The sequence below is a fragment of the Somniosus microcephalus genome, chromosome 2 (genome assembly GCF_052327205.1).
Source record: "Somniosus microcephalus isolate GS21.2 chromosome 2, FLI_Smic_1.0, whole genome shotgun sequence".
Classification (NCBI taxonomy): Eukaryota; Metazoa; Chordata; class Chondrichthyes; order Squaliformes; family Somniosidae; genus Somniosus; species Somniosus microcephalus.
Window position 1 is genome coordinate 184091579 of NC_140988.1, and position 13696 is coordinate 184105274.

The following is a 13696-nucleotide window of genomic DNA, read 5'->3' on the forward strand; positions in this document are numbered from 1 at the left end:
GAGTGTTGTTGGAGCTGCACTCTTCCAGGCAAGTGGAGAGTATTCCATCATACTCCTTACTTGTGCCTTGTTGATGGTGGAAAGGCTTTGGGGAGTCAGGAGGTGAGACACTCGCCACAGAATACCAAGCCTCTGACCTGCTCTTGTTGCCACAGTATTTATGTGGCTGGTCCAGTTAAGTTTCTGGTCAATGGTGACCCCCCAGGATGTTGATGGTGGGGGATTCAGTGATGGTAATACCGTTGAATGTCAAGGGGAGATGGTTAGACTCTCGCTTGTTGGAGATAGTCATTGCCTGGCACTTCTGTGGCACAAATGTTACCTGCCACTTATCAGCCCAAGCTTGAACGTCGCCCAGGTCTTCTTGCATGCGGGCATGGACTGCTTCATTATCTGAGGAGTTGTGAATGGCGCTGAACACTGTGCATTCATCAGCGAACATCCCCATTTCTGACTTTATGTTGGAGGGAAGGTCATTGATGAAGCAGCTGAAGATCGTTGGGCCTAGGACACTGCCCTGGGGAACTCCTGCAGCGATGTCCTGGGGCTGTGATGATTGACCTTCAACAACCACAACCATCTTCCTTTGTGCTAGGTATGACTCCAGCCACTGGAGTGTTTTCCCCCCAATTCCCATTTACTTCAGTTTTACGAGGGCTCCTTGATGCCATACTCGGTCAAATGCTCCCTTGATGTCAAGGGCAGTCACTCTCACCTCACCTCTGGAATTCAGCTCCTTTCTCCATGTTTGGACCAAGGCTGTAATGAGGTCGGGAGCTGAGTGGTCTCGGCGGAACCCAAACTGGGCATCAGTGAGCAGGTTATTGGTGGGTAAGTGCCACTTGATAGTACTTTCGATGACACCTTCCATCACTTTGCTGATGATTGAGAGTAGACTGATGGGGCGGTAATTGGTTGGGTTGGATTTGTCCTGCTTTTTGTGGACAGGACATACCTGGGCAGTTTTCCACATTGTCGGATAGATGCCAGTGTTGTAACTGTACTGGAACAGCTTGGCTAGAGGCGTGGCTAATTCTGGAGCACAAGTCTTCAGCACAACAGCCAGGATGTTGTCAGGGCCCATAGTCATTTCTTGATATCATGTGGAATGAATCTAATTGGCTGAAGACTGGCTTCTGTGATGGTGTGGACCTCGGGAGGAGGCCAATATGGATCATCCACTCGGCACTTTTGGCTGAAGATGGTTGCAAACGCTTCAGCCTTCTCTTTTGCACTCAGGTGCTGGGCTCCACCATCATTGAGGATGGAGATATTCTTGGAGCCTCCTCCTCCCGTTAGTTGTTTAATGGTCCACCATCATTCATGACTGGATGTGGTAGGACTGCAGAGCTTTGATCTGATCCGTTGAATCTATTCAATCTCTCCTCATAGGACAACCCTCATTCCAGGAACCAATCTAGTGAACCTGTTGCTACAATTGTTGAATATGTTGCTGTGTTGGTAGACACTATTTGTCACTTTTGTGATGTGGCAATCGCCAGCAAACTGGCTCACTGCTATATTCCCAGAAGGAGCCAGAAACATAAAAGTTCATATTCACTAATTGGTCATTGAACAATTGATGAGCACAGGATTGTCCTTCATTGTCTTGTCAACGGGGATCAGGAGTTCCTCACAAGTGACATGATTAACAGCAGAACCCACCATAAAAGGAGTGATTGCATTGCCCTAATCCTCTGAACCACAGCATGGTGACACACCATACTCCGCTGAATAGAGGTTCAACCAGCTGGAACTACAAGCTTCACAGCAACTGCTTGACTCTTTGCAGCTCAAGCTCAGTAAGCACCTCGGCCTGCCTGCATGCATTCGCAATGCTTCTAACATCCAGCTTCCGGGTTCTTCCGTCCAGCAGCTATTGTTTAAAGTCTCTAAGGGGTTAATTTTGACTTTTGCTGGCGGATAGTCGGCCGGTCGCCCTTACCCACGGCAAAAGACGGCTTTTGTAACATCGGGCGCGAAACGGGCGTACAACTGTCGTGATTGATGCCATTCAATATCGGGCTGGGTGATTTACAAAATCGGGCGGGTTCAATCCGCTCTGCCAGTTTACCGTCCAAGCACAGAAAGTGAAAAGTACTTCCGTGACAGGAGTGTATTGTCAACACAGAAAATAATACTGATTTAATTTGATAAGTTAACCTTTGTTTTATTTATTTTGGAGTTAATTGTTTGTGTCCCTTTTTTAAAACGGGCATTTTTGTTAATTCGACTTTGATTGGTGACCCGTGTCATCCTGATCAACTCACCAGAAATGGTGAAAACTACCGATATTTTAGTTCATAACCCTTAGGTAACGCCTCTAATGTGAACACATATTTCTATTAAAATCATCCTGCAGTTTACTTCTTGACGCTCTTTCGTTTAATTCTATTTTTTCTTGAATAAGGGGACGAGTATCTTTGCCCATTTCTGCAGGCGCTGCCCTGTTTGTTGATTCCCGAAAGGCGACCACTTTCTCCCTTTGGTTAACTGGTGCCAGACAGTGAACGCGAGCATTTATATATATGTATTTGTAGATAGGCCTTTCACCACTCCACGCTGTCATGTAGTTTACCCCCTAAAACTGGGGGGCCCTGGAACATATACTTTAGGGGTCGACTTTGACTCGGCACCCACCACAGCTACAAAGCGGGCACGGGGCTCGCACCGTGCGGCTCGGGCACTGCGGGAGGGGCGGCTGTAGGTGGGGAGGTGACGTGTCTGAATCTCCTCCTCCCGCTTGTGCAACTTCTGGCATAACTGCTGCACTGAGTTTCATATATTCTGCTGGGGGCAAACAGTGCAGTGTGCAACCTGTTGACATTAAATATATAAATGCACACCGACCTGTATCCCCGCGCCAGTTACAGGGATGCGGTTTCTCAGCGAGATCTGAGTGGGACTGAGGGGGTATCGATGGAAGGTTCATTGCTGAATTTGTTCCTCCTGATTGGGACACTTGCGCTGGAGCTACCCAGGGTCTTTGGGACTTTCGACGATGAGGCGATCAGGAGAATAGCAGACGAGCTACAGGGCAGTTGGCCGAGCCTCATGCCGAGCCCACAGAGCGCCGAGGTCTTCGCCGTGTGTCAGATGGAGCCCAGCTTGGACCTCCCCGCCGACCTGCCCACCATAAGCGGCTACGTCCTCTTCTCCCAAAGCTACCCTGCCGGCAAACTGCAGGCGTATTTCAGCCTGGTCGGGTTCCCGCTCTGCGATGACCAGCCCGCCCGCGCTATCCACGTCCACCAGTACGGAGACGTGAGCGGCAGCTGCCTCACGACCGGTCCGCACTACAACCCGCTGAAAGTCAACCACCCGCTGCACCCCGGGGACTTCAACAATTTCCAGGTGAGGAGCGGGAGGATCGTGCAGCATCAGCGGGAGCTGCAGGCCAACCTGTTCGGAGCGCACTCGATCCTCGGCCGCGGGGTGGTGGTACACGAGAAGGAGGATGACCTGGGACTCGGCGGGAACGAGGGAAGTATCAAGCATGGAAATTCTGGGAGAAGGCTGGCGTGCTGCACGATCGGAATTAGCGATGGCAATCTTTGGAAAGAAATGGTGCGCGATTAATGCCAAGCACCGGATCTGCATGACCGTGTCAGCAGATCAAAAAACCTTAGAAGATAAGGTGTACACACTCGCCCCGTTTACATTACATTTATGTTAGTGTTGTCCCATAGTAACTTAATTAGTAAACAATTACAGCCTCTGGTTGGACAGAAATACCTAATTATATAGTCTGTATGAAGCACGAGAATGTAATTCTCCATTTAACTCTTACTGTATGAATTTTCGATTTCAACTTTTATCTATCCGGCGTTAAGTGTACTCGGTACTAATCGATATCTGTACTGTACCACGGACATTAGGGTAGAAGGTGTGATCAGAAGAGACCGCAACTCAAGTCTTCTATATCTCGAGTTACCTAGTACAGTGGAGACTAACCTTATCACTAATTATAGTTTCTGCTGCTGCGTTAGCTGTAAGGTTGTTTAATTGGTCCTTTCGTAGCTTTAAAGATTGTCCCAAGTTGAATCTGTAGCAGAGAATAGCCGACACGCTGAAGCTTGTGATTAGTTGAGACTGGGTAGATTTTATAGAACGTCCTCAATTGGGCAACACTATCCATTAGCAAGTTTTAACATAACAATATTCAGCCGGATAGAGTTATATTTTTCGGTCTAAAGGCATGATTGGCATAAGTATGTGTATCAAAAGTTTAATTCTAAAATGCGCTTGCAAGAGTTCTTCACAGCCCCATTCCAGACATAAATTTCACAACTCTTTATTATCTATTAATTATAATGAACGTTCTAGTGACTTGCGCTGGAACAAGGAAACGAAAATTTTAACAAATTAACCAACTTGTTTACATCTTGTGCTTTGGTTCGCCTGTTTTACTTCATTTCAGCAAAAAAGTTACAGAATTGTAATAGAAACATTCAAAGCTGATAAGGGTGTTCTGACTTGTGCAAGAAAAAATAAATTCTGGATGAATTCATTGAGTAATTAAAATTGTTCTTAGGGAATATGTCTTGTGTGATTCCTCTAGCAATGAGAGGTTACCAGAATTATTTGAGTAGCAAAATACATTTCTGAACTAAAGATCTGGAAGAGGTGACCTGCGACTTAGAGCTTTTGCTGTGCTTGGTTTACTGATTTATTTTTCAATGTTAGTAATGACATTTACTGCTGAACTGAATTTCCATCCACCACCAGTATCTGTGACAAATGTAAACTTATAAATCAGGTAGATTAAAACATCAACTTTCCCCACTGGTAGTGCATTTGTCGTGGAGTTAGAAGGTTGTGGGTTCAAACCATAGTCCTGGGACTTGCTTATACATGAGTGGAGTACTGAGGGAATGCTGCATTGTCAGGTGTTATCTTTCAGATAAGCTGTTTGAGAGCGACCCTGTCCACCTGTTCAAGTGGATGCACTATTTAAAGAAGAGCAGAAAACTTCTCCTTCATTCAAAAATAAATTAAGTCCTTTATCTCATTGCTGTCCGTGGAACCTTGCTGTGTGCAAATTGTTGCCACACTTGCCTACAAAAAATAGTGACTACACTCCAAAAGCAATTCCTTGGCTGTACAGTGCTTTGGGGTATCCTGAGGATGTGACAGACGCTATATAAATACAATTTTAAGCTTGTAGCTGCCAGCTTGTGGATTTTACATACTTTCAAACAACAAAGGGCATTATAATTTAGCAAGCTGAATTGGCAACTTAGTAAATAATACAGAAATAACCATCTATAGTACCATAAAAATCATAGAATTTTTAAAACGTTTACATTAATTTGTAATGTTAATGGGGTTTAAGTCTTAGTACAGTCTAATTCTGCTGAGTTAACCAATCTCTTGTTGGGCAGCAGCAGGGGCAGTATACATGTTCACAGTACCCCTGGGTTAGGGAGAGGGAAGATGGTCACGGTCCTTATTCTTGATCACTATACAGTGACCTTGTGTAGAAGTGTGTATGAATGCCAGATGAAGAAACAGGATCACCAGAGATGTCCTCCACTCCCTGTCAAGTTTTATACAAGAATATTAACCATTTGGATGAGATATAAATGTGCAGCTGCAGTCAGTGGAATCGTATCCCACTATGGGACTTGGTACTTATATGAGAGTGGAGGAGAGAAAATTAGACAGGGCAAAAGTGCATCCCTTAAAATGTGTCTTGACGGCAACAATTTAGATATGAACTATAAACTTCACAAAGCCTCGTGCATCTATCATTTCTACTTGAAAGCATCAAACATTGGAAATTGTGCATTATAGTAAGTCATGATGTGCTTTAGCAACCATTAATCTGGTTACTCATTGTCCACAAGAGTTCAGACTTTAATCCAAGGGTATTACCAAGACTACAAAGTGTTCTGCCCACTTTATTGCACGTTAGATTGCAGTTACTTCTGCTTATATATATTCAAGCAATGTACTACAAACTGTTGTAATACTGCACCAGCAGGCATTTGGATTTTCTCTACTTTCTGATATATAACTACATATTGGGAATGTTTAGCAATGGCTAAAAATTGACTATGAATGCCTACATTCAAGTTTGGTATAATCAAGATTTTTAACCAAAGACATCAGCAGAAGATTCTGCACAGAGTTAATTATAGTATGTATTTGTAGTGATTCTTTACTATGGTATTCAGTTAGGTTGGTTTTTGACCTGATTAATTAATCTCACACGCTGCTATACAGATTTTTGTGCTGTGAACTGGAAACAGCATTTATTGCCTGTAGAATGCAATAATTTATTAATAGATGCCTAATTAGATGAATATTTCAGTAGAGTTCATATGTGATATTTGTTTAGAAATTATATTCTGGCAAAACCAAAATAGTATCCCTGTGTGTAGCACAAAAATGCATTTACATAAGAACATAAGAAGTAGGAGCAGGAGTAGGCCATACGGCCTCTCGGGCCTGCTCCGCCATTCAATAGGATCATGGCTGATCCGAACCTAGACTCACGTCCACTTCCCTGCCCGCTCCCCGTAACCCCTAATTCCCTTATCAGCTAGGAAACCGTCTATCTCCGTTTTAAATTTATTTAATGTCGCAGCGTCCACAGCTCTCTGAGGTAGCAAATTCCATAGATTTACTACCCTCTGAGTGAAGAAGTTTCTCCTCATCTCAGTTTTGAAACGGCAGCCCCTTATTCTAGGATTATGCCCCCTAGTTCTAGTCTCACCCATCAGTGGAAACATCCTCCCCGCATCCACCCGATCAAGCCCCCTCACAATCTTATATGTTTCGATAAGATCGCCTCTCATTCTTCTGAATTCCAATGAGTAGAGGCCCAACCTACTCAACCTTTCCTCATAAGTCAACCACCTCATCTCTGGAATCAACCGAGTGAACCTTCTCTGAACTGCCTCGAGAGCAAGTATATCTTTTCTTAAATATGGAAACCAAAACTGTACACAATATTCCAGGTGTGGCCTCACCAGTACCCTGTATAATTGAAGCAAGACTTCCCTGCTTTTATACTCCATCCCCTTTGCAATAAAAGCCAAGATTCCATTGGCCTTCCTGATCACCTGCTGTACCTGCATACTAACCTTCTGTGTTTCATGCACCAGGACCCCCAGATCCCTTTGTACTGTAGCACTTTGCAGTTTCTCTCCATTTAGATAATAACTTGCTCTTTGATTTTTTCTGCCATACTGCATAACCTCACACTTTCCAACATTATATTCCATCTGCCAAATTTCTGCCCACTCACTTAGCCTGTCTATGTCCTTTTGCAGGTTTTTTATGTCCTCCTCACTCACTGCTTTCCCTCCCATCTTTGTATCGTTAGCAAACTTGGATATGTTGCACTCGGTCCCCTCCTCCAAATCGTTAATATAGATTGTAAAGAGTTGGGGTCCCAGCAATGACCCCTGCGGAACACTACTAGTCACTGGTTGCCAACCCGAGAATGAACCATTTATCCCAACTCTCTGTTTTCTGCTAGATAGCCAATCTTCCACCCATGCCAGTATATTACCCCCAATCCTGTGATTTTTTATCTTGTGCAGTAATCTTTTGTGTGGCACCTTGTCAAATGCCTTTTGGAAGTCCAAATACACCACATCCACTGGTTCCCCTTTATCCACCCTGTTTGTTACATCCTCAAAGAATTCGAGCAAATTTGTCAAACATGACTTCCCCTTCATAAAACCATGCTGACTCTGCCCGATTAAATTATGCTTATCCAAATGTCCTGTTACTGCTTCCTTAATAATGGACTCCAACATTTTACCAACCACAGATGTTAGGCTAACTGGTCTATAGTTTCCAGCCTTTTGTCTACCTCCCTTTTTAAATAAGGGCGTTACATTAGCAGTTTTTCAATCTGCTGGGACCTTTCCTGAATCCAGGGAGTTTTGGAAAATTACCACCAATGCATCCGCAATCCCTACCGCTACTTCTCTCAAGACCCTAGGATGTAAGCCATCAGGTCCAGGGGATTTTTCCGCCTTTAGTCCCATTATCTTACCGAGTACCATCTCCTTAGTGATTTTAATTGTGTTTAGCTCCTCCCCCCCCCCCCCCATAGCCCCCTGTTTGTCCAGTGTTGGGATATTTTTAGTGTCCTCTGCTGTAAAGACTGATACAAAATATTTGTTCAGCGTTTCTGCCAACTCCATGTTCCCCACCACTAATTTCCCAGTCTCGTCCTCTAAGGGACCAACATTCACTTTATCCACCCTTTTTCTTTTCATATAATGGTAGAAACTCTTGCTATCTGTTTTTATATTTTTTGCTAGTTTACTTTCATAATCTATCTTCCCTTTCTTAATTAATCTTTTAGTTATTCTTTGCTGGCTTTTAAATGCTTCCCAATCTTCTATCCTCCCACTAGATTTGGCTACTTTATATGCCCTTGTTTTCAGTCGGATACTATCCTTTATTACTTTACTTAGCCACGGATGGCTGTCTTTTCTTTTACGCCCCTTTTTCCTCAGTGGAATATATTTTTCTTGAAAGTTGTGAAATATCTCCTTGAATGTACACCACTGCTCATGTACCGTCTTACACCTTAATCTATTTTCCCAGTCCACTTTAGTCAACTCTGCTCTCATACCTTCATAGTCTCCTTTATTTAAGCTTAGTACGCTGGTTTGAGATCCAACTCTCTCACCCTCCAACTGAATTTGGAATTCAACCATGTTATGGTCACTCATTCCAAGGGGATCCTTTACTAGGACATTTTTTATTAATCCTGTGTCATTACACAGGACCAGATCTAAGATTGCCTGCCCCCTGGTTGGTTCAGTAACATACTGTTCAAGGAACCCGTCCCTACTGCACTCTATGAACTCTTCCTCAAGGCTGCCCTGCCCAATTTGATTTGTCCAGTCAATATGAAAGTTAAAATCTCCCATGATTATAGCTGTTCCCTTATTACAAGCCCCAACTATTTCCTGATTTATACTCCGACCAACAGAGTTGCAACTGTTAGGAGGCCTATAGACTACTCCCACTAGTGACTTTTTCCCCTTATTATTCCTTATCTCCACCCAAACCGTTTCACTATCCTGATCATTTGACCCAATATCATTTCTCACTATTGCAGTGATTCCATCCTTTATTAACACAGACACCCCACCTCCCTTACCTTCCTGTCTGTCCTTCCTAATAGTCAAATACTCCTTCCTAATAGTCAAATACTTCATTATATTTACAATGTGCCTTTACCAATTCATACAACACATTCCTCTGCTCTTCTTTAAAGCAGCAACTACTTAATGACACCTGTAATGTCCAGAGATATTGGAGGGGAGAAAACTTAAATTAACTAATACATAAGTTTACCTGCTAATAATTATCTTGGTAATTGTAGTGTATGTGCCTTTAAGAGCCCCCTGTGTACTGCAATGCTGGTAATGGCCACTCGGGCTATATAAGCCTGTATATTGTGTTGTATCAGTTAGTTCACCTCCAGACTTTGTTCAATAAACACCTGTGAAACTTACTCCTGCCTTCAGTGTCTCTATTAACACACGGACACAACAGTTATCTAATCAATTTGACAGCCTTTGGAATTTTGTGTGCCGTGAACAATATAATTCTAAGCTTTTAACCTAAACAAATGACTGCACCTTGAAAACCAGAATTAGTAAAATGGCCAGGTTTTGTTGATGCAAGTGGTTAAATAGTTCTAATAGTCACAATACTTTTCTATTTGAAGAATGTCTGTTACAATGTTGATATTTCTATCAAATGTTGCAATTGCAGGGCTTTGCGCAGTGTTACTTTAGATTTCAGGGAACATCAGACGCTGCTGTAGGAAATCTAATGGTGATTAAAATTAACAATAAAAATCCGTTTTCTTTTTGGGTTTTATGATTTTCACCTTACCTTGAAATGCATGATTTTCAAAAATAATAACGTTTCTTAAAATGGTTTCCATGTCTTAATATCTGTGAATAACACCTCAGCAATTGTTATTCATTTGAATGCTAAATATAATTTTTGCATTACAACTGTACCGCATACAGTGCAACATCAACTTGCTTAAGGATAAGTATTATCTCTTGGAGTCCTACAACCTTCATATTATTTGTAATTTAAAAAAAAATGTTTTTCTTACTCTATTATCAACATTCCAGCAGATTTTTTGGTTTCACTGAAGTGCATTACTAAAGTTAGAACACATCAGATCCTTGGAGAGAGCACAGTCAGTAGCATAGAGTGCTGCTTGGTTTTGTTGTGCATATACAGATTGGGAACCATTCAATTTTTTTCTCCCTTTCTAATTATTCTCCCCTGAAGGCACCAGCTGTGACCCACCTCCTGTTCTCTCGACTCTATTCCCACGAGTGCTGACCACCCAATTTCCCTTCCTGGCCCCATGCCAGCTGATATTATAAACTTCCCTCCTTTGGTGTTGTCCCTTTCAAATCTGCCGCCATCACCCCTCTCAAAAAAATTCATCTTTCACCCCTCTGTCCTTGCAAACTACTGCCTTGAATATGTTGTCACCTCCCAAATCCGTGTCCATCTTTCCTGCAACTCTTATGTTTGAATCATTCCAATCAGGTTTTCACCCCTGCCACAGCACCAAAATGGCCCTTATCAAAGTCAAAAATGACATCCTCTATGACTGACATTGATGCATCATCCCTCCTCATTCTTCTTGACCTGTCTGCAGCATTTGACACTGTTGACTACACCATCCTCCTCCAATGCTTCTCCTTTGTTGTGCAGCTAAGTAGGACTGCCCTCACCTGGTTCCATTCATATCTATCCAGTCATAGCCAGAGAATCTCCTGCAATGGCTTTTGTTCCCACTCTCGCAGCACCATTACCTCTGGAGTCCCCCAGGGTTCTCTCCTTGGCACCCTCCTATTTCTCATCTACATGCTGCCCCTCGGCGACATCATCCAAGAACAAATCAGATTCCATATGTGCACTGACTACACCCAGCTCTACCTCACCACCACCTCTCTCAACCCCTCAAATACCTATGATTTGTCATCCAGTATTGGGTGAGCAGAAATTTCCTCCAATTAAATATTGGGAAGACATTGTCTTCGGCTTCGGCTCCAGCCACAAACTCCGTTTCCTAGCCATTCCATCCCCCTCCTGTCTGAGGCTGAAAACAGACTGCAACCTCTTCATCCTATTTGACCCTGAGCTGAGCTTCCAACCCCATATCCTCTCCATCATTAAAACCACTTACTTTCACCTCCATAATATCATCCATCTCCACTCTTGCCTCAGCCCATCTTCTGCTGAAACCCTCATCTGTGATTTGCCAAGAGAGCAGCCTTCCCACCACACCACCCACCACCACCCCCAAGTGCAAGACATAGTCAACTGCACCTAGATTGCTCTGCAGGCTCCCAAGGAATACCCTGGCATTTATGTCAACCACAAGGGCTACCATTTGCTCAATGTGCAGTTGGTCTGCAATTACTGCCAGCACACCATGCAGGTGTGTGCCCAATTCTCTGGTAGTTGCCATGATGTGTTTATCCTTCACCAGTCTTCTATTTCCACCACCACCACTCCCCCCACCCCCCGATATTCGATTCTGGTGAAAGCCTCAAAGGATAGCTGCGCGGGGCAAGGGATATTCTCTCCAGACATGGCTGATGACAACACTGCAACTCGATTTCTGCGACAGAAAGATAGGGCCCTCATTGAACAGATCATTGGGCTGCTGAAGCCAAGGTTCTACTGTCTGTACAGTTCCGGCGGCATGCTGCGAATAGTGCTAATGTGTTGCATCCTCCACAACTTTGCCATGCAGCGGGGATTGCACCTGGAGGCTGTAGAAAAGGGGGGCCCAAAGCATGAAAAGGAAGGAGACTCTGGGATGGCAAGGAAATGCCAGGGGTCCAAAACCTGCCAGCAGTCAGAGCTCTTGCAGCTAATTGACGAGTGCTTCACCTGAGCTTCCCTGACCCCCCTCACCCTGTCCAGTCATCAGCAGCCCATGGCACATTCCTTCTAAACTGCAGTGAGTTGCATCCGCTCAGAGGGCAGGGCTGCACTACGCATAACGAAGACACGTTCACCACAATATTCAACACAGACCTAGATTTCTCCAATCCTTCATTCTCAAGCTAATGATCACCCTGGTGAATCCCCTAGTGCCTGCCTTACATGCTCTCTTGGCTAATCTGGTGCTCTTTGGAGATTCTTCCTTGGTTCCTGGTCAACAGGAGGTGGAAGGCTGCAGTAACTTAGATGAGAGTTTTTGACATGGCTATGTTGGGTGACCTCTAGGAACTCTGAGAGAGCACGGTCACAGACTGCAGCACCTCAGCAGTTGCTGTGTCTGGCCCAGCTGGCTTACTGGCACCAGGTGGGTATTGGTTGATGAGGGATCAAGTGGGCAGGTTCAGAAGGCAATCTGTGCCACTCCCATAACGTCATGCCACTCCACATCAATCCCATTAATCTGCAGGAGGTCTGTGAGGTGACTGAAGCTGCTATTCATACAGTTTCCCAGGCTGACCAAGACCGAGGAGATGGTGTAGCCCAGAGCCTGCAATGCACCAATATGAGCATCGCTAAGAGATGCCATGGCTTGTGTCAGAAACTCCTGTGTGGAGGACACAGCTGCAGCATCCACTGAGCTAACCATATACTTCATGGATGACTGCAGAGTGTCAATGCCTTGTGACACAACCACACACAAGTTAGATGTGGACTCCTCCACACTGGCCACATGCTATGGAAGCTCTCTGGCAGACGGTCCAATGCATTCTGGAGTTCATGCAAGCAGAGCAGACATCTTTTTTTTTAATAGGCTCTGTCCCCGAGGTCTTCATCTTTATTCCCTGCAGCAGAGGTGGAACACAAGCTTGCCCTCCGGGAAGCTGCTTCTTGAGCCATCCTCTCTACCCGCAGCAGCTGCTGCTCACTTGTGGGTAGGGATTCACCCAGTGCAGATGACCACAGTCTTCTCCTTTTCCATTACTCCCTCATTTTGGTATATGGTGCTGAACATTTCTCCCTCTGTGATTCCTTGACTTGAAGATTTATTGGCCCCCATGTGTTTTTCTGTAGGCAGATGCCTTCTAAAATAGAGGTGTTCAATGGAAGAGCCAACAGCTTGATGGAACTTTGGGAATTTGAGGGACTGTGTTGTTCTTCCTCCTCATTGTGCAGCATCTTTGGAGGACCTATGGCAGTCCAACATGAGAAATATATTAGAGTTCTACATAAGAACATAAAAAATAAGAGCAGGAGTAGGCCATACGGCCCCTCAAGCTTGCTCCACCATTCAATAAGATCATGGCTGATCATCGACCTCAACTCCACTTTCCCACCCGATCTCCATATCCCTTGATTCCCCTAGAGTCCAAAAATCTATCTATCTCAGCCTTGAATATACTCAAAGACTCGGCATGCACAGCCCTTTGGGGCAGAGAATTCCAAAGATTCACATCCTTCTGAGTGAAGAAATTCCTCCTCACCTCAGTCTTAAATGGCCTACCCCTTATCCTGAGACTATGCCCCCTAGTTTGAGACACTCCAGCCAGGGAAACAACCTCTCAGCATCTACCCTGTCAATCCCCTTCAGAATATTGTTGGTTTCAATGAGATCACCTCTCATTCTTCTAAACTCCAGAGAGTGTAGGCCCATTCTACACAATCTCTCATCATAGGACAGCCCTCTCATCCCAGGAATCAATCTAGTGAACCTTCGTTGCATCACCTC

General features: G+C 44.3%; 1 protein-coding gene across 1 annotated transcript; it reads left to right on the forward strand.

Annotated features, from left to right (window-relative positions):
- The first annotated feature begins 2035 nt into the window (after nt 1-2035).
- sod3a (superoxide dismutase 3, extracellular a) lies at nt 2036-9493 on the forward strand. Its single transcript, XM_085967845.1, has one exon. It carries the CDS (start codon nt 2839-2841, stop codon nt 3577-3579), a length of 741 nt encoding a protein of 246 aa, XP_085823971.1. The 5' UTR covers nt 2036-2838; the 3' UTR covers nt 3580-9493.
- The last annotated feature ends 4203 nt before the right edge of the window (nt 9494-13696 follow it).